Source organism: Geotrypetes seraphini, chromosome 2, assembly GCF_902459505.1.
Source record: "Geotrypetes seraphini chromosome 2, aGeoSer1.1, whole genome shotgun sequence".
NCBI lineage: Eukaryota > Metazoa > Chordata > Amphibia > Gymnophiona > Dermophiidae > Geotrypetes > Geotrypetes seraphini.
Window position 1 is genome coordinate 512575761 of NC_047085.1, and position 19949 is coordinate 512595709.

At 38.7% G+C, this 19949-nt stretch overlaps 1 protein-coding gene across 1 annotated transcript in view; it reads left to right on the forward strand.

Moving 5' to 3' along the window:
• LOC117354993 (oocyte zinc finger protein XlCOF6-like) overlaps nucleotides 1-19949 on the forward strand; it is a 47897-nt gene that overhangs the window by 3536 nt on the left and 24412 nt on the right. Inside the window, exon 3 of the mRNA XM_033932950.1 lies at nucleotides 12267-12377. Coding sequence (XP_033788841.1) covers nucleotides 12267-12377 — 111 coding nt within the window. The remainder of the gene's footprint in view (nucleotides 1-12266; nucleotides 12378-19949) is intronic.

Consider the following 19949-nt stretch of genomic DNA (forward strand, 5'->3'; position numbering starts at 1 on the left):
GAGAAATTATTGTTCATTTATAATCTAGCAACAGGAGAGCTATACAAGGTTTGAATCATTTGTATAAATCCTGAACCAATACCAAACCACTCCATGGCCTGATACATAAAGGTCCACTCTACCCGATCAAAAGCCTTCTCCGCATCCAAGGTGTTATACCTCAGCAGATTACTGACATGTTCAGCATATTACTTACTAAATATTACTGATATGTCTCCTCAAGTCTGCTTATCTGACCTCTTTGTCCTGAGTGTTACCTTGACCACACCAAAAGGATAGTAAAGACAGATGGCCTCTGTAACACCTTCTTGATAGCATCAAAGAGACAGTGCAACACCTATCCTGACTTCCTTTATTTGAGTAACAACTGGATAGCATCAAAGAGACAATAGATCCTGACCTCTTTGACCTCCTTGCCGCTCAAATAACATCAGTAAAGACAGATGGGAAACTACATCAAAAAGAAAGGGACGGTGACAAGTATTTGCTATCTTGACCTCTTTGACCTGAATATTGTCCAAACAACTTCAAAGGGACCGACCTGGGGTGTGCCTGAATCAAAGGACGCTGTTACTGCAGGACCAGCTGTTTAACTCAGCAGCTTATAAGGACGGAATTCTGCTCCTAGAATCCAGAATCCTAGCCGGCTACAGGAACAGAAGCCACGAGGCTAAAGGGTCAGTCTCCCGTGTCCACTCACCTATCAATTGTATGGATTCTCCAATTGTGAAGGGAGTGTTTGCCTGGGATACGGTGAAGGTATTTAATTCTTATCATATATATATATATGTAAAATAAAGTGTTATTGTTTATGCTTTATATTGTCTGGGTGCTTTTCTGAGTGTTACTGATCATCCCACCTGTCAGAAATTAGTGACAGAACAAATTGTTACTGATCATCCCACCTGTCAGAAATTAGTGACAGAACAAATTGGTACCAGAAAGTGGGGTAATCATGTGGTCAGGAAAGCTAACTAGAAAACAAGGGGTGGAGGAGCAGGCTCCCAATCCCTCCATTCCAAATGGGAATGAAATTATGGGAAAATTAATGGCCACTGAGTGGTCTGTAGAAGCAGGATTGTGTGAATCCTGTACTTTTGGAAGTGGGGATCCACATGAATTATGTGCCTCCTTACAAAAGGTGAAAATCTCAAAAGGAGAAGAGCAAGAAGTAATTTCTAGACAAGGAAGGATGATTTTGTCAGACTGGAGGAATTTGCATGAAGCTAAACAGGAATTACAATTGAAATTAGAAGAGCTGGAAAAGAAAAGGAATAAACAACAGCATGCCATTACAATGCTACAATGTCAGAATGAGTTGTTAATGGATAAGGTAGAAACCTATCAAAATGTAATAGAACAGTCAGCTATGCAATATGCACGATATAAATACAAGAAACGCAGGTGGAAAGTGAGTTACAGAAAAGTTAAAATCTTAATTTATCATCTGCCGAATGATTGGAATCCAAACAAAAGGGATGGGAATATTTGGGATTCAAATTCTAATAACAGTGAGGAGGATATATGTGTTAAAGGAGAACAGGCAGAAAGTTTAGAAGCAGAGCCTGTGAGGAGACAAAGATTACAGGGAAATCTGCAATCTGGAGAAAATCTAGTTAGGGAGGATGTTACTCCACATGAAATCATGGATATGATAGCACGCTTTACACAGCAGCCTGGGGAACCACTAGTACAGTGGGTAGTTCGGGTGCAGGAGCTGGGCGCAGCAGGGATTATGTTAGATGCCACAGATGCCCCTAAATTTGTTCAAATTAGTCAAGAAGTAGCAATGCAACATGCGTTGCGGGAGGATCCTTATCTTGCAAAAAATGCCCAATGGTCTTTATTAGAGATAATTAGTAGGGGTGTCACGAGGCGATATCCACTTGAATCTGATTGGCCCTCAAATGATAAGATTTGGTATACATTAAAAGATGCTCAAATGAGAATTAAGGAGGAGTCTATGAAGGCAGCCTTAGTAATAGGTCACGCTGACACATATATGTCATTACCTTTTACTGAGTCCATGAGAAATAAAATAATTAAGTATGCTGCACCAGCATACAAACAGGTAAAGATAACTTTGTTGATCAATCAAATAGACAGGACTATTTTGGAAGCCTTAGAAGCGGTCCAACAGTTAGGAGATCGGGGGGACTGGGGACCTCAAAATACTTTTGATAAAAAGAGAACAGGACAATCCAATTCAAACAGGGCTAAGCGGGTGTCTCGGAGGAATATGTTTTTGGCATTAATAAAAGATGGTGTAAAGAGGGAAGAAATAGATGGAAAAAATACAAGGACATTATGGGGAATGTACAAAAGTAGAGGACTGGGAAAGAAATCTATGCCTCAAGCACAAGTGAACAAAGGAGAGAGGGTGCCAACGGCTTCCCCTGAGGAAACTGCTTCCATTCTTTATCCTGATTTAAAAGGGTGGAAGTGTTGGGAGGATCAATAATGTGAATGCCGAACCTCAGTGTGTGCCTGGACCAAATTAGAACAGCGTCCACAGGTAGAGATAAATATTTAGTAGAAACCTGGGGAGCAACAGGTACAAGCTGTAGTGGACGCTGGGGTGTAGGAATATAAATATCAGGATTGGGGGGAAAATTATACAAGCAGGAAGAAAAATTTAACAAATTTTAAAATTGGACAATTACCAATTTGGGATTAATCTATGGGATTCCTTGCCAGATATCCAAAAAGGGTTAACATGACAGCTTTCCGATGGAATCTATAGTTTTGGTAAATTGCCAGACATTCCTATGAGATCAGTAGTGGTGGAGAAACCAATAGTAGTACTGATCGCCACAAAAATTGTACTATTCCTATAGTGGAGCAATGTCCAGAACCATTTACATCCACTTGGCAAGGGAGGCAATATACATATACCAAACTACCACAAAAAATACTTACAGATGCCGAGAGGTGATAGAGAAAGCTAAACTTCCCTTCTCCCCAAAGTAAAAAACAGACTTGGGCCTTTTTGGATTTTGGAGGCAACATATTTCACATCTGGGGTAACATATGGGGTAGGTTGGACAATAAAAAAGTAGAATAATAAATAAAGTTTTGTTAGATAGTATAAGGAAGTTGCACTCCAAGTAATTTTGCAAATGTGTCTTTTACCTAAAACACTAACATTGTGAACCACTGTACCTGCACGTAAACCTCTCTTGTATATTTTATAGATTAAAAATTCCCTGCGTGCATTCTCTTACGATTGTGTGACAGAGCTTTGAAATGGAAGAAAATAGAAAAGAAGACCAGTAAAACTATATAGAGCAATTAACTTAAGTTTCTATCTCTCTCTTTCTTTTAGAAGCTTAGTATCCAGACATGGTCCGGAGAACCAATGTCACTGTGCCACATTTAAAATACGTCCAGCACTGTGACCTGATAGTGGGAATCCAATGGATACCACATTTGTTTGTGACTCTTTTGATTAATAGTGTGCTTATTTACAGATTAAAATCAACCCTGAATCATTACCGATGGAAGAAAGCATGCCAGAGCTCTGTGTTTGTCTGTTTCTGTTATGTGTTGTCTGTTTTAGCTTATGGGGTACCCCAACATTGCACATTGGCCATTTCCAGAGTTTATTCCATCCCTTCTATTAGTCCAAATGGTACCATATCCCTTTCCAAAAAAGATTCCCCCCATACCAGAAAGTATCTTATGAAAACCATGCTCACAATGATTTTATGCTATGGCTCACAGGAAATCGAGGCCAGCAGCGTGCCAGATTTTAGGAATAAAGGGGACGCCCATGTGGGATCCCTACGTGGGTCAGGGCAAAGGGTTTATAGAGTGGGCAGACTTGATGGGCCTTGGCCCTTGTCTGCTGTCATCTTTCTATGTTTCTATGTTTCTATACAGCCCAATGATAATTTAGTTAGGGGTTATATTATAAAAGAATATCTGAAGAGAAAAAATTAGAAAGCTTTATACCTGGTAAAATGGTGTTCATTGGTATTTGATATTTGCTAAATAAAAATAAAAAATGGTCTATCTTTAATTAACTTACCAGGTATAAACAGTGCAGTGCACATCTCTGACATAAGTTATTTTAGTATCACATTCTGTACGTGTGTATGGTCTCTCTTAAATGACATAATAATTATGTCCAGAACATAAAAAGGTGTATTTTCTGAATGTCTTACAGAATACCTTTAAGTACATTAGTGTTGTTTCTCTTATCTCACACAAATACTACCTTACACACAAGTATTGTGTCAAATGTTATCACATTCTGTACGTGTGTATGGTCTCTCTTAAATGACATAATAATTATGTCCAGAACATAAAAAGGTGTATTTTCTGAATGTCCTACAGAAGACCTTTAAGTGCATTAGTATTGTTTCTCTCATCTCACACAAATACTACTTTACACACAAGTATTGTGTCACCTGTTCTCACCTTCTGTACATAAAGTGGTTTTTCTCCTTTTTCTCTTATCTTCTCTTTTACCACTAGGGGTGTTTATTGTAACTAAAGCATTGAAGCTAAACAGTCATGAGGAAATATTTTCCTTGAAAAATCACGTACTGGGAAATGTTATTCCATATAGACTTTCATCCTTTTGTGATAAAATTGGTCAGCTCTGCTCTCTCATTCTGATGATTTGGCTAACATGCTGGGTTAAGAGAAAATTTCACCAGATCGAGAAGATGATGACACGCAACCAGACATACAGTGCCATGAAGCTATTATGTGGCACCGACTTGGGAATAGAAGTGAGCCTATATCCTGCCACTTCACATTAGGGCTGGTCTCTGGAGGCGGTGCTCGTGAATCTTACATGAGTGAAGGCATGTGAGTAGCATAGCAAGCCTATTGAAACTGGACCAGACCCTAACCAAAGCTGCTAAGAAAAACAGGATACCAGATAACTGCAGTGATCGATGGTGACTATGAAGCTACCCTAAATGTATGTAAGCCATGAGTAAGAGCACAAATATAATATTAATAAGATTATTAATTTCCATGATTCCCTATAAGTGATACTTTCAAGTAAAATACCTAATTAGCAAGAAATATTAAGGAATGCAAGAATACCAGGTTTAGCACATAAGGAAATAATTTATGAAGGGAAAATTAATTTTCCCATTTTACCTTTGCTTAAATGTAGAATAAATACTATTGTTTCTGAAATACTGGCTGGCAAACAAGCATATTTTGGCTCCAGAGTAGCAGATGTATTTAGATGGGAAGGTGAATGGGTGCCCAATACTGTACATAATTATGAACTAACGCTACGATATGATCAGTTAATGTTACATGTCGTTAATGATATCACAAAGAATTAACTTTATCGCATTGATTTAAAAACCACATCACATTCTGTACCCTTAGATAGAAAATAGTGTAAATTTTGAAATGAAACAATGTGTCCTTAGTACTGTTGAACTTGTGATTCCTGCTAGTCAAGCTCCCTTTTCAGTATGTTTACAGAATGTTAGTGTGTTGCAGTGAGCAAATAATGTAACTTATCATTTTTATGAATAGATACTGAATTTTGAAATACTAACTTGCATTCTGTGGCAGATCATATTGAAGCTACCACTGCACTCCATGGGTGGGAGGCTATTACTAGAGGCAGTGATATGGCATAAAAGGTGTTTCTTCATTTTGTACTCTATAAATTTGTTTAGCTATCTTTATGTTAACATTTCTTAATTGTCGGACACTCTCTCCCCTAATTCGGAGGACTTCTTAATTTGGAGAAGCAGACTTGAGTATCCAGGAGTGGAATGTTATATCTCAGCATATTACTGACATGTTCAGCATATTACTTACTAAATATTACTGATATGTCTCCTCAAGTCTGCTTATCTGACCTCTTTGTCCTGAGTGTTACCTTGACCACACCAAAAGGATAGTAAAGACAGATGGCCTCTGTAACACCTTCTTGATAGCATCAAAGAGACAGTGCAACACCTATCCTGACTTCCTTTATTTGAGTAACAACTGGATAGCATCAAAGAGACAATAGATCCTGACCTCTTTGACCTCCTTGCCGCTCAAATAACATCAGTAAAGACAGATGGGAAACTACATCAAAAAGAAAGGGACGGTGACAAGTATTTGCTATCTTGACCTCTTTGACCTGAATATTGTCCAAACAACTTCAAAGGGACCGACCTGGGGTGTGCCTGAATCAAAGGACGCTGTTACTGCAGGACCAGCTGTTTAACTCAGCAGCTTATAAGGACGGAATTCTGCTCCTAGAATCCAGAATCCTAGCCGGCTACAGGAACAGAAGCCACGAGGCTAAAGGGTCAGTCTCCCGTGTCCACTCACCTATCAATTGTATGGATTCTCCAATTGTGAAGGGAGTGTTTGCCTGGGATACGGTGAAGGTATTTAATTCTTATCATATATATATATATGTATAATAAAGTGTTATTGTTTATGCTTTATATTGTCTGGGTGCTTTTCTGAGTGTTACTGATCATCCCACCTGTCAGAAATTAGTGACAGAACACAAGGATACAGAGAAAGCCGGATCCCTTATGTCTTTTGTTAGATATAACATCTGAAAGGCCAATCTAGTATTATCAGAAGAGTGTCTCTGAGCAACAAACCCTGTTTGGTGCATACCAACTATATAAGGAAGAGCCTTAGCCAAACGCATAGCCAAAAGTTTAGCTAATAATTTACCATCTACATTGATCAAAGAAATAGGCCTGTAATTTGAAACCAACATGGGATCTTTATTTGGCTTTGGCAAAACAATAGTTAACGATTCTGCCATAGTGCCTGAAATACAACCTTTATTTAGTTGATTCTGATACAAATTTAATAAATAAGGTAATAAGAGTAATTTGGAATGATTTAAAAAACTCCACTGTAAAACCATCACCACTTGGAGCGGTCCCTACTCTAAGAGACTTCAATGCTGTTTGTAATTCTTTTAGTGATATCGGCTCTTCCAGACTTCTTTTTATATGATCAGGAACTTCTGGACCCTCAATTAGATTTAAAAATTCTAAACCATCTTTTTCCCTATCTAAATAAGGCTCAGAAGAATAAAGGTCTTTATAAAATTTTAAGAATTTTTTAAAAATAGGTCCAATTTGAGAATGAATATCTCCTTTTTCATCCTTAATTGCACCTATTTTTGTCTTCCTCTTTTTTGCTTTAAGATAATTTGCCAATAAACTTCCCGCCTTATTTGAACTACCATAATACAAAGCTTGCTGAGAAAGAATATCTTTTCTTACTAATTTAGAAGAAATCTCATTATATTTACATTTGGCTTTTAAAAGAGCTTGAAACGTAGAATATTCCCATTTTTCAATCAATTTTGACTCTAATGCCTTAATTTCTAGTTCCAAAATAGAAAATTGCTTTCTTAATTGTTTCTTAGAATATGCTGAAAATGAAATAATTTGTCCTCTCATGGTTGCCTTAAAAGCACCCCATAAGATTTCTATAGAGATTTCTTCTGAATTATTAATTTGAAAATATTAATTGATTCTGATTTGAAAATCTTCACAAAATTTTGGATCCGCAAGCATTATCAAATCTCCATACAGGTCTGGAATTATCTTGACCAACAAAATTTAATACCATCCACACACCACCATGATCTGACAAAATTATTGGATCTATGGAGGCTTGTGTAACTTGTTGCATTAACTGGTCAGTAACAAAAATATAATCTACTAGTCTTTAAGCCCGTTACATTAACGGGTGCTAGAATAGATGTGTCTGTCTGTCTGTGTTTCTTTATCTCTCTCTCCTTGGCCACTGTCTGTATCCTTCTGTCTCCCCCTCCCCCCGAGCAAAGCTGTCTGCCCCCAGCACCCAGCTCCCCCCCAAATGTCTCTCCATGGCCCTCTTCTGTCTTCCCCCCAAAGCAAAGCTGTCTGTCCCTTTCCCTATCTCTCCATGGCCCCTTCTGTCTCCCCCCAGCACACCCTTCCCCCCAAAGCAGCCCCCTATCCCTATCCCTGTCTCTCCATGGCCCCTTCTGTCTTCCTCCCAGAGCAAAGCTGTTTGCCCCAAGCACACCCCTCCCCCCAAAGCAGCCCCCTTTCCCTCTCCCGCTGACTCTCTTTCTGGCCCCCTTTCTCTGTCTGTCTTTCTGTCCCTCTCCCTGGCCCTGTGTCTTTCTTTCTTTCTGTCTCCCTCCCTCCCGCTGTCTGTCTATCATTTTTCCCCATTTCCCTGTGCAGCAGCATTTCCATCCCACTTCCCTATGCAGCAGCAACAGCATTTCCCTCCTTTCCTGTGTAGAAGCAGTAGCAGCATTTTCCCCCACTCCCCCTTTCCCTTTTCTTACCTTATCTTCCCTGCTCCATTCGGCCCCTCCCCCTTCTTTGACTACCGTTGTCGATCCGGCCTGCTCCTGACCCTCCCACCGCCGACAAACCTCGGTACTCCAGCCGTGTAGGCAGCACTTTAAACATGCTGCTTCGCGGCCTACTACTGGCGATTTCCTCTGCCGCATCTGTCTCCGATGATGTCATCAGAGACACGGCAGAGGAAATCGGCAGAGAAGGGTGCGAAGCAATGTGTTTAAAGTGCTGCCTACGCTGCTGGAGCCGGGAGGCGACGGAGAGGGCAGGGGGTGCTATCGGCTGGCAGCGGTGGAGAGCAGGGAAGAGCGCGCATGCCACTTGTCTTGCCTCGCGTGAGGCCAGACTGTAAGCCACGCATGCGCACTTCCTATGTGTGCTACAGCTCACGGAAAAAGGACGCACACATAGGAAGTGCGCATGCGCGGCTTACCGCTTTATTATATTAGATTCTAGAAAAAGATTTATGAACATGCGAATAAAATGAAAATTCTCGATCATTAAAATGAAGTATACACCAAATATCTTTCAAATTACAAGATTGTACTAAATTATCTAAACCTAAAGATTTCATAATTTTACTAGGATTTTTATAATTTTACTAGGATCCATAACAGCATTAAAATCCCCTGCCACTACTAGATTAGTAGTAGCCAGTGGTAAAACTAATTGTTGCAGAGTCTTAAAGAATTCAATTTGGTTCGAATTAGGGGCATACATATTAAAAAGCGCCACAGAAGTATTACCATGCTCATGTCTACATGCAACCATCTACCTAAAGGATCTGCAGCTACCATCTTAAATATTGCAGAACATTTTTTATTAATTTAGTATAGCTACTCCAGCCTTTTTCCTTTTCGCAGTTGCAAAGAAACAATGCTTCACCCAATTACCCACCAACTTTTTAGATTCTTCCCCAGATAGGTGTGTTTCCTGTATAAGGCAAACATCCGCATTCTGTTGTTTAAGGTATAATAATGTCTTTTTCCTTTTAATCGGATGGTTGAGGCCATTAACGTTTATTGAAAGAATTTTAAAACCCATTATAATGAATAATTACAATATCCAAAAAAATCCACCAAATCAATATTATATAATCCTTTTCCCCATTCCAAAAAAACAAACTAGTCCCCACCCCCTCCCCAAAACCCTCCCATTACCCTCCATCCCCACTCCCTCCCATAAAATAAATGCACATACAAGATAAACTCCCCTCAAGCTATATCCATAAACATTCTAATATTTAGCCAAAACATCTTAATAATAAAATGAAAGTCACGTAATAAGATGAAATCCTTTAAAATTAACTACCTCTTTTTTTTTTTCTTCTTCTTCCCTTCCTTTTTCCCCTTCCCTTTCATCTTTCATGGAAGATTATTAAATAATATTTAAAAAAAAAAAATTTACAACAAAATTATGTTAATTATCTCTTCACATCATTCCTATTTCCTGACAAAAATTAATTCTCAAATAGCTCAAATAAAGATTATTTTAACATTTACAATACCCAGCTACTGAACCCCATTTTACTTGAAACCTATCTCCAAAAAGAAAAAAATCTTCTTTACATACATTCTGGAGACACACTCATAAAGCTAACTATAGGCAAAATGCAATCTTTCCTCTTAATTTAGTCATTATTAAGAGGCAATAGAACCTCAGAACTGCTCTAACCATTCCATATAGACTATATAGCGATCCATTTTTAAGTCCTTCCTGTCAATCAATTTATGACATAAATGTATCAGCTGAATAAAACTGTTCCAAAGCGCAGCACATAATAAAATTCCACAATAATCTTCTCCATGAAAAGCAATGTTTCTATTATAATGGACTATTAAGCCTTCCATCTGAATTCTTCATATTCCAAATGCAGCCTATAGCAGTCCCATAACTTTTCATTCATCCACTAAACAGTGTCTAAAAGACTTGTAAGATTCACAATAAGCAGATTCAAATGTATGGTGGAAAGCAGAGATCAGGCCGTATCATACAGGCACTCCCTCCGTTCATATTTTAACACACCATATCAGTCCTTCCCCATCACACTGCAGGGATAGTCCAGATCTTGACGAAAAACTTCTACATCAAATTCAATGGACTTTCCAGGCACAAGATTCCAATCCATATGATGCAGCAGATTAAACAGTTTGAATCAAGAAGTATAAACAATATTCAGCCACAATCAAAATCCCATCTTGCTTGCTGATCCGTGTTTATTCATGCCTTTTGAAGTCTGCCTTCACACTTCCTCATATTCATTAGGTAGTGCGTGCGACTTGCACCAAACATTCTCTTATATAACCATCCGATATTACTCACAGCGCCATACTCCAAACAACTCCAGGCAAGTCACCTCAATTGCAGGACTAAAAGAAAAATAAACTAAGCACTTTGTGTTATTAACGGCTCTTCATTTATATAGGATTCAAAGAACTTCACATATTTAAATAGACCAACCGATGTTCATAGCCATTAGCTTTAATTTCTTTATAAGGAAAACGTCCCTTGTAAGATAACGTCTATAGAATTCTTTACTATATTTCAAGTGTCCACGAGACAGTCTCAGAATGCTGAGCTAATTCAAATCTAACTGTAGCATTGCTAACCGGAAAAATGTTAACTTTATAGATTAAATAATTCTTTAATCAGCTAAAGAAACAAGCATACTATATTTATTGAGACAAAAGAAAAGGAGAAAAAGATATATATTTCCAAAATCACTTCTATGTAGCCATAGGCGATTCACATTGGTCTAAAAATTCTTTTAGCTTTGCTGCATCCTCAAAACTTAAAGTCTTATTTTTGTAAGTGCCCCGCATAGTTGCCGGGTATACCAAGCCATATCTAGCTCCTAATGCCCTTAATTGCGGGTGCAGGTCTAACAGCTGTTTTCTTTTATACGCCGTCACTCTTGAAAAGTCAAGAACAATAAAAATCTTTGAGTCCTGACACTTGAGACTTTTATTTTCTTTGGCCAATTTAAGTATTTCAGTTACCTGTTGGTAACGGAGCATTTTAAAAATCAATGGATGTGGTCCTTTTTGACTATTTGCTCCTTTCATCGGGACCCTGTGCGCCCTTTCTAATTCTGACGGATATTTACTTTGAATTGGCAGAATTTTTGGTAAAAAGTTAACCAGAAAGGCAATCGGATCATTTTTTTTGATCCCTTCAGGTAATCCAAGCACTCTTAAATTGCTCCTCTTCTCACGGTTAGATAAATCATCCAACTCTTTTTTCAATAATTAAATTTCTTTATGATCTTCTTTATGCTGCACTACTTCTTCCTCATTTTTTTCTATACGCTTCTCTAGATGTTCCACCTTCATATCTACTGCTTGCAGTCTCCTTGTCAAACACGCCACTTCTTCTTTAACTTCTTTGATATTTTTTGCGTTCTCTAAAACAATCTCTTTTATTTTCTGTATTTCCTTCATAAGATCCTTGTTCTCGATTTCTTCCGATGGTAACGGAACCAACAGAGGAGATGTCGCCTCTAACTTTGACCGTTTAATACTTCCTGAACCAGCTGCTGCTGAAGAAGTTTTATTTTGTTTACCCAAAGCCATTTCTTAATCCAGTACAACACCTCCGAAGTGACTTTCAATACTTTTTCTTAACTTGTAACTCCACGGAGCTACTCAATCACCCAGCCATCTCGGTACGCTTCAAAACCACGCCCCCCGATATGCCTGTCTCTTACCGCAAGTAAATCTACTATTTAGGAAAATATAGTTTATTTTGTTCTATATGGGAACAGCTAATATTGAAGATAGACACACTGAAGTTAGCATGTGGTAGTCTTGGAAACATCCATATTAGACCCAATTTGCTGTATGCCATATGTCATTCTGGGTAAGATGATTATACAATAAGGAAGTCCTCTTCTTCTTGGGTTGCATATTTTTCTTAAGGGAAGTATAACTGAGTTTTTATGTTTATTCCTGGAAACAGGCACTGTAAGGATAAGTCCTGATCTGTTATCGTGGATTAAACAAGATGGAGAGACACATATCCAGGATCCCCAGGAGTCAGGAGAGAGAGAAGTTAGACATTCAGACACGGGTGAGTATCAAATACTCTACAGAATGATATGGGCTACAGTAATAACTACAATACAGAGTAAGAAGAGGTATTTCAGTGTATTGGTGAGCAATAACTACTCTACAGTATAAGGAGGTCTTAGAGTACAGCAGAGTAATAACAACTATAGAGAGTAAAACAAATGACTTATCTGTACGGAGAGCAATATCTAAGTCTTCACAAGTGGATGATGTCAACTGATGGAGCCCAGCATTGGATAATGTTTACAAAGCCACAGAAGTTTCTAGAGCTTTCGTGAGCTGCAGACCTTGAATCTCTAATTCTTCCCATTCTGTGTCTTCATGGTTGAGCATCTTAGTCCTGTCTTTTGCTTAACAGAGAAACAGCTCCCAAGGAAGGTGAGTTGGGCTGGTGAGAAATTATAGCCTGCTGAACAGGCAGAATACATGTTCCAGTGCGAGATATTCTAGACATGTGGGTTGTATCCAATGTTCCCTCTAATTTTTCATAGGCTGTGTGCGCAAAAAAATTCATCTGTGCGCATTTTAAAGAAAAACTAAATTTGTGTGCAATATAAAAATGATTGCCAGAGGGCCCGACATTTATGGGCAGGTCTTTGAGTTTAGTCTGAATTAAGGAAAACACAATGTAATTTTAGTTACACTTTAAGTAACATAAAGTCTGATTTCAATAAACATAAATTATGTTTCATTGAAATGTTTCATTGAGCGCTACCTATAAATAAGGTATCATTGTACTTTATACTTAAAATTTAGAAAATAACAGCAATTTAGTTTTCAAAATTTTTCCCTGCGATCTTTCATATTTATCCAGTCTGAATCAGTGGCGTACCTAGCATATGTTACACCCGGGGCCCATCATTTTTTGGCATCCCCCCATCTGTACGAAAAACATGATTTTTAATAACAAGCCACACGCCATACATGAGTACCTAGGAAAAGGCAGCATCTTACATACCGCAGTGAGCAGTACAACATCAATACATCCATTGTAAAACTAAACAAGCTAGACTAGTACAGATCAATCCTGCAGTCAATCCTAACAAAAAACCATGTCTTTCGAACACAGAAAACACCTTCGCCTAGTATGGAATATGTAATCACAAACTAATGCCTCCCTCTTTTACAAAACTGTAGTGTGGATTTTAGCCACGGTGGTAACAGCTCTGACGCTCATAGAATTCTGAGCATCAGAGCTGCTACCACCACGGCTGGCGCTAAAAAACGCTCCACAGTTTTGTAAAAGGGGGGATAAAATAGAAATAAATAGACAAAGGTTAAATTGAACCAGCTAGAAGCTGGACTCTGCATACAATGCAACACCACAGAAACAGTAACACATATCTCCTAAAGCAATAAATAAATATAAAATTTTTGTTCTAACTTTGTCTTCTATGGTTTCTGCTTTCCTCATCTTCTTGTTACTCTCTTCCTTCCATCCACTGTCTCTCTTCTCTCTGCATCTTCTATTTGCTCTGTTACTGTGCCTCTCCCTTTCTTCTCCCTTCCAAATTGGTCTGGCACCCATCTTCTTCCCTCCACTCCCCCATAGTCTGGCATCTCTGTCTTCTTCCCTGCCATCTTGAAGGTGACTCTTAACACGCATCAGCATTTCCAAATGCTCTAAATGTAAATGATTCCTTTGTTTAGTCTTCAAATTGTTCATTAGACTAAAACCACTGCTCACAATCTGAACTAGATGCTAAGAATGTGGCACCAATGTCCATCAATTTTGCTAAATCTGCAAATTGATCATTCTGAAATGCAAATTTTGTCATATCTGGAAAGCTATTTATCAGATTGCTTTTGATTTTTTCTGCAACAAGGAATTTAGTCATTGTATTGCTGAATAATAACACTTTCCTCTGGAAGAAATTGTTTATACTTTAAACAAAGAGATCTGATATGTCCATTTCCGAAGTCAAAGTCGCATTGTGATATTGCTGTACAGTCAAAAGCAGACCATTCCTCAACTTCATTTTCAGGAAATCTTTCACCCAGATGCAAACATAGGATGTTGATGAAGGTTAATATGGAATTAGTATCCACTGAAACTTTTTCTCCAGACCTCATCCTGTTGTCAAGAAGACTGTTGACTTTATCACTCCACTTAATCTTGTCGCCTAAGTATTGCATTTGAAGTTTGTTCAATTTACCCTAAGCTTCCAATGGTGTCAAACCACGGTTTTGAAATGCCATGGTTAAGGAAGCCAGTTCTGATAAGACATCATTCAAAACTTCAAGTGTAATATGAAATTGTTCACTGTTCAGCTTTTTATAGCAGTACTTTGCAATAGGATCATTTTCTTTGTCTTCTTCAAAATATTTTAACAGGGGATCATAATTTTAAATAATTGCTTTAAGTGCAAAGTGTCTAGATAACCAGCGCACTTCATTCAGAGGTCTGAAAGCAATTGATTCACATTCAGATGCATTTGCTATTTCTTGAAATTTGCATCGTTTAGTAGAAGACCGACAGAACACTGTGTACACAGTTCTCATTACAGTTTCTACTTTCATCAATTTTCCTTCTTTCTATGAATCAGAAAGTCCCAAATCTTCCCGATGTGCAACACAATTTTGCTGCACTAAAAGTGGAATGTCTTTTCTCAGCTGTGCTGCAACACCATCTATTTTGCCCAACATAACAGAGGCACCATCAGAGGTGAACATAATCATTTTATTCAGGTCAAGTTCATGTTTCCTATAGAATTCCCTAGTAATGAACGAAAGCCATTCAGACCTAAAAGCTGTTGCAGCTCTCTTGCGTTTTACACTTTTCACCATTCACAGTTTAGACATTTTAAAAGTTATATCTGGTTGCAATTTAATAAACAAATACAGTTATACAACTGCAGTACCATGCTGCACACTACGATTCCACAAAATAAACAATATGGCGGAACTTCAGGAAGTCAAAGAATCGGAAGGGTTTCATATCCTATGGGCCATAGGCTATGGCCCTATGGGGCATGTGACGTGTCAAGTTCAACTGCCAAAGATAATGGAATCACGTGAATGACTTTAAAATTTATATTATAGCGCTTCAATAAATGTGATAAATGGGAAATCGAAACAGCTGTTCTTCTGCAACATTTCATTTTAGCAGTGAAAATCATTTTAGGCAAAAATATATTTTTTTGTGCGCGCTATTTTATTTTTTGTGTGCGGGTTCGGCAAGTTGTGTGCGCGCGCACAATCGCACAGCTTAGAGGGAACAGTGTTCCTGGCTCTTTATTAGTCTATACAGACTGTTTATCCATGATTGCAACGACATTTTTGGAATGTCCATGATCCGGGACACACGATAGGAAAAGGTTAATATCCTTGAAAAAAAAAATGTATTGTTGGTAGATCATTTTGACTTGGCCACGAAGGTAAGGGGGAGAGAGGAGAGCGGCTGAAAGACATCTAGTAATCCTTGCAGGCTTGACTGTGCAGGGAATAATTTTTGTAAAATCATGTTTTGTTATGTGACTGGCATTATTTAGACTTTAATTTCTATGAATGAATAAATTAAAATCATATAAAATTGCTTGCCTGCTTTTATGTGCGTGCGCTGAAGGGAAGTGGGGAAGAGAGAGTGTGGAGAAGACGCTGATTTATAAATTGACAATTGTACCGAATATTGTTTCTTTTTATACTTTAATATAATAAGTTCAGTATAAAACTATTTGAGGCTTGTGTGGATGGGATCAGATGCTTTGAGGGGACAGGGACTGAGCTCACGGGGATGGAGACAAATTATTTCCCCGTGTCATTCTCTAGGCTCTGCCACAAATCGATTTAGACTATGTGCGGACGAGCAGGGTGTCAGTCGAGTTGACGTAGCCTTCGTAGCACAAGCAGGCACAGGATATGGCTCTCAAAAAAATCGTAATCGTTGTACTGCTGATTTTGGCTTTTTTGACTAATGAGTTTGCCTACCACTGGGTTACACCATTTGAGATAAGTGTTGCTTTCCATGATTTGAGGGTTTATATTTACTACTTTCATGATTAGTGATTCTTTTATTTTTTCATTATTACACAATTTATTTCAATGATACAGCTCATGAAGCACACACCTGCAGATGTAGTTCTGTAGTTCTTTACACAAAATAGGTGAGGCAGGTAGGATGGGACAGGCGTAGGTGATTAAAATTTGGAGTCAGGATGTGGACCTGAAATAATATGGCAATTATAAGAGGTCCTATGATCTGATCACCCACAATTATGATATGTCTGTCTCTTACCACAAGTAAATCTACTGTTTAGGAAAAGATAGTAGCGTATTTTGTTCTATATGGGAACAGCTAATATTGAAGATAGACACACTCAAGTTAGCCTCTGGTAGGCCTTTTTATATATTCTTCAAGTCTTTTGGAAACATCCACATTAGACCCAATTTGCTATATGCCATATGTCATTCTGGGTAGGATGATTATACAATAAGGAAGTCCTCTTCTTCTTGGTTTGCATATTTTTCTTAAGGGAAGTATAACTGAGTTTTTATGTTTATTCCAGGCTCTGTAAGGATAAGTCCTGATCTGTTATCATGGATTAAACAAGAGGGAGAGACACATATCCAGGATCTCCAGGAGTCAGGAGAGAGAGAAATTAGACATTCAGACACAGGTGAGTAACAAATACTCTACAGAATGATATCGGCTATAGTAATAACTACAATACAGAGTAAGAGGAGGTATTTCAGTACTGGTGAGCAATAACTACTCTACAGTATAAGGAGGTCTTAGAGTACAGTAGAGTAATAACAACTATAGAGAGTAAAACAAATGACTTATCTGTATGGAGAGCAGTATCTAAGTCTTCACAAGTGGATGATGTCAACTGATGGAGTCCAGCATTGGAAAAAGTTTAGAAAGCCACAGAAGTTTCTAGAGCTTTCGTGAGTTACAGATCTTGAATTTCTAATTCTTCATATTCTGTGTCTTCACGGTTGAGCACCTCAGTCCTGTCTCCTGCTCAACAGAGAAACAGCTCCCAAGGCAGGTGAGTGGGGCTGAACAGGCAGAATACATGTTCCAGTGCGAGATATTCTAGACAATGTGGGTTGTACATAAGTTTGCGCAGAATTCTCCAGGGACCTGAAGTAGCACAGAATTTAGTATCGGGCTGCACTCCCTCTCTGAATCACTACCGGCAACTATGAGTAGCCTGTGTGTACTCTGCAGGCTTCCCTCTACTACAGTCCCATCTTCAATAATGTTATTTCCTCTTTTTTTGGTGGAACTGCAGTAGAGGAAAACCTGCAGAGCTGGTAGGAGGCTGCTATTGAGTGGAATCTGCATCGCTAAGGTAGTAGACAATGGGGAGAAAGTGAGAGATGTTGGCCGGTGGGGATGGATGAGAGATGCTAGCTGGGGAGAGAGATAGCATGAGATGCTGGCTGTGGGTGTTCAGGGGTAGAGAGAGAGATTTTGGCTTTAGAGGGGATAAGGGAGAGAGGCTGGCTGAGGGGTGGAAGATCCTGCAGAATGAGAGGCACAGAAACATAGAGAAGAGCTCCTAGTTGAGAACTGATCATAGCGACAGGGTTACTGAAGCAATGCTGGGAGGAAAGAGGGACAGACATGGAGAAGAACGCTTGATAGGGAGAGAAAATTAAGACAGGGGCATAGAAGGACTGCTAGACATTGCCTGAAAAGGGCTGATTCTGACAGAGGGATGATGGATGCAGGGGAATGGAGAGGGACACACAGGGGAGAAGCTCAGGGTAGAGACACGAGGGACAGATGCTGGACAGGACATATAGAGACAAAATGTAAAATGGACAGACGATCCTAGGAAGACAGTTATGAAAGAAGAAAAGCAGAAAAGGGACTCTGGGACCTAAGAGAATGGAGAAATAAGCTGCTCAGACAACAAAAAATAGAAAAAAGGTTTTTTAAATTCTAAATTTATTGATATTTTTCAACAATATAAAGGCAAAGTGAAGTACCATGAAAACAAATCAACTAACTTCATTAAGTTGGGCTTTTACAAAGTTGTGCTTCTAGAAGAAAGTCACTAAGCGAGAAAAACTTGAAGAACCCTTGTTTTCGCTAGTGGAATTTAATAAAAATACGGAATTGAACTGAAATTCTGGATAATAATTAGCAAAAATATGGTTTAAATGTTGTCAAACTTGCAGAATTTTGAAATGTTTTGTTCAGAATTCCACCAGGAGTAATCAGTAGTTCAGAGGTATTTGGGGGAATTATGGCCCTTGACAAGTCTTCGTTATACAAGTTGGTTCATGGTCTTGTCTTGAGTTGACTTGATTATTGAAGCTCCTTCTTTGTTGAGTTATCCAAATATACTATTAACTGCCTCCAAAACATTCAAGATACAGCTATTAAGACTTTTATGGGAGACTTTGCCATGTTTCTCCACTTCTGAAGGAAGCCCTTTGGTTATCATATTTTTATCAAGCCACATTTAAGATGTTGGTTCTGACACACAGAGCCTTCTACTGAGGTTTCTTGGGTAAATAACATAACATAATTTATTGATAATCCCTTACCATCCCACTTTAAGATCTTAGAAACAGAACCGTCTTATCCTGTTTCTGTCTTGAGCAAAATCGGATCCTACTAGAGAATCCACTTTCTTTTATAGGGCCCCAGCATTTACAGTTAGAATCCCATCTAGATTGAACTCACTTTTATTCTTTAGCATTTGGGGGGCTCCGATATTACGGTAGACTTTTATACATAGCTATGGAATCAACCCTACTGGTTCTTGTATCGTTGTTTTGTCTTTTGTGTTATTGATTATATTGGGGTAAATTATTATTGTAAACTGTTCCGTTTGGTTCCCTAATAGAAGGGCAATATATCAAGTATAATTAATAAATAAATATTAACATAGTAAGATAGTAGATGACAGCAGATAAAGACCCGAATGGTCCATCCAGTCTGTCCAACCTTACCCATCCTTTAAATTACTGATTTAATTTAAATTTTCCTTCTTCTTAGCTATTTCTGGGCCAGAACCCAAAGCTCTGCCCAGTACTGTGCTTAGGTTCCATCTACTGAAGTCTCTGTCAAAATGATTAAAAAACCCCAGACTGGCAATAACATGCTTAGGTTTAAATCTTTTCTTGCTCTTTCTTTGGGAGCATCTTCTTTCTGGAGTTCTCTTGTAACTATTGGACTTACTTATAAAAGTTTGTATTTTTGGATCCTAAGCAGCTGTGGAATTCTCCGTGAGAGAGGGAACATGCGATCAGAGATGGCTGTAGGTGGGAACAAGACTGTATCTGAATTCAAGAGGGCCTTGGATAGGCACATGGGATCTCTCAGAGTGAGAAAGAGATAACATAAGAACATAAGCAATGCCTCTGCTGTGTCAGACCTGAGGTCTATCGTGCCCAGCAGTCTGCTCACGCGGCGGCTCAACAGGTCCAGGACCTGTGCAGTAATCCTCTATCTATACCCCTCTATCCCCTTTTCCAGCAGGAAATTGTCCAATCCTTTCTTGAGCCCCAGTATCATAATCTGACCTATTACGTCCTCTGGAAGCGCGTTCCAGGTGTCCACCACACGTTGGGTAAAGAAGAACTTCCTAGCATTTGTTTTGAATCTGTCCCC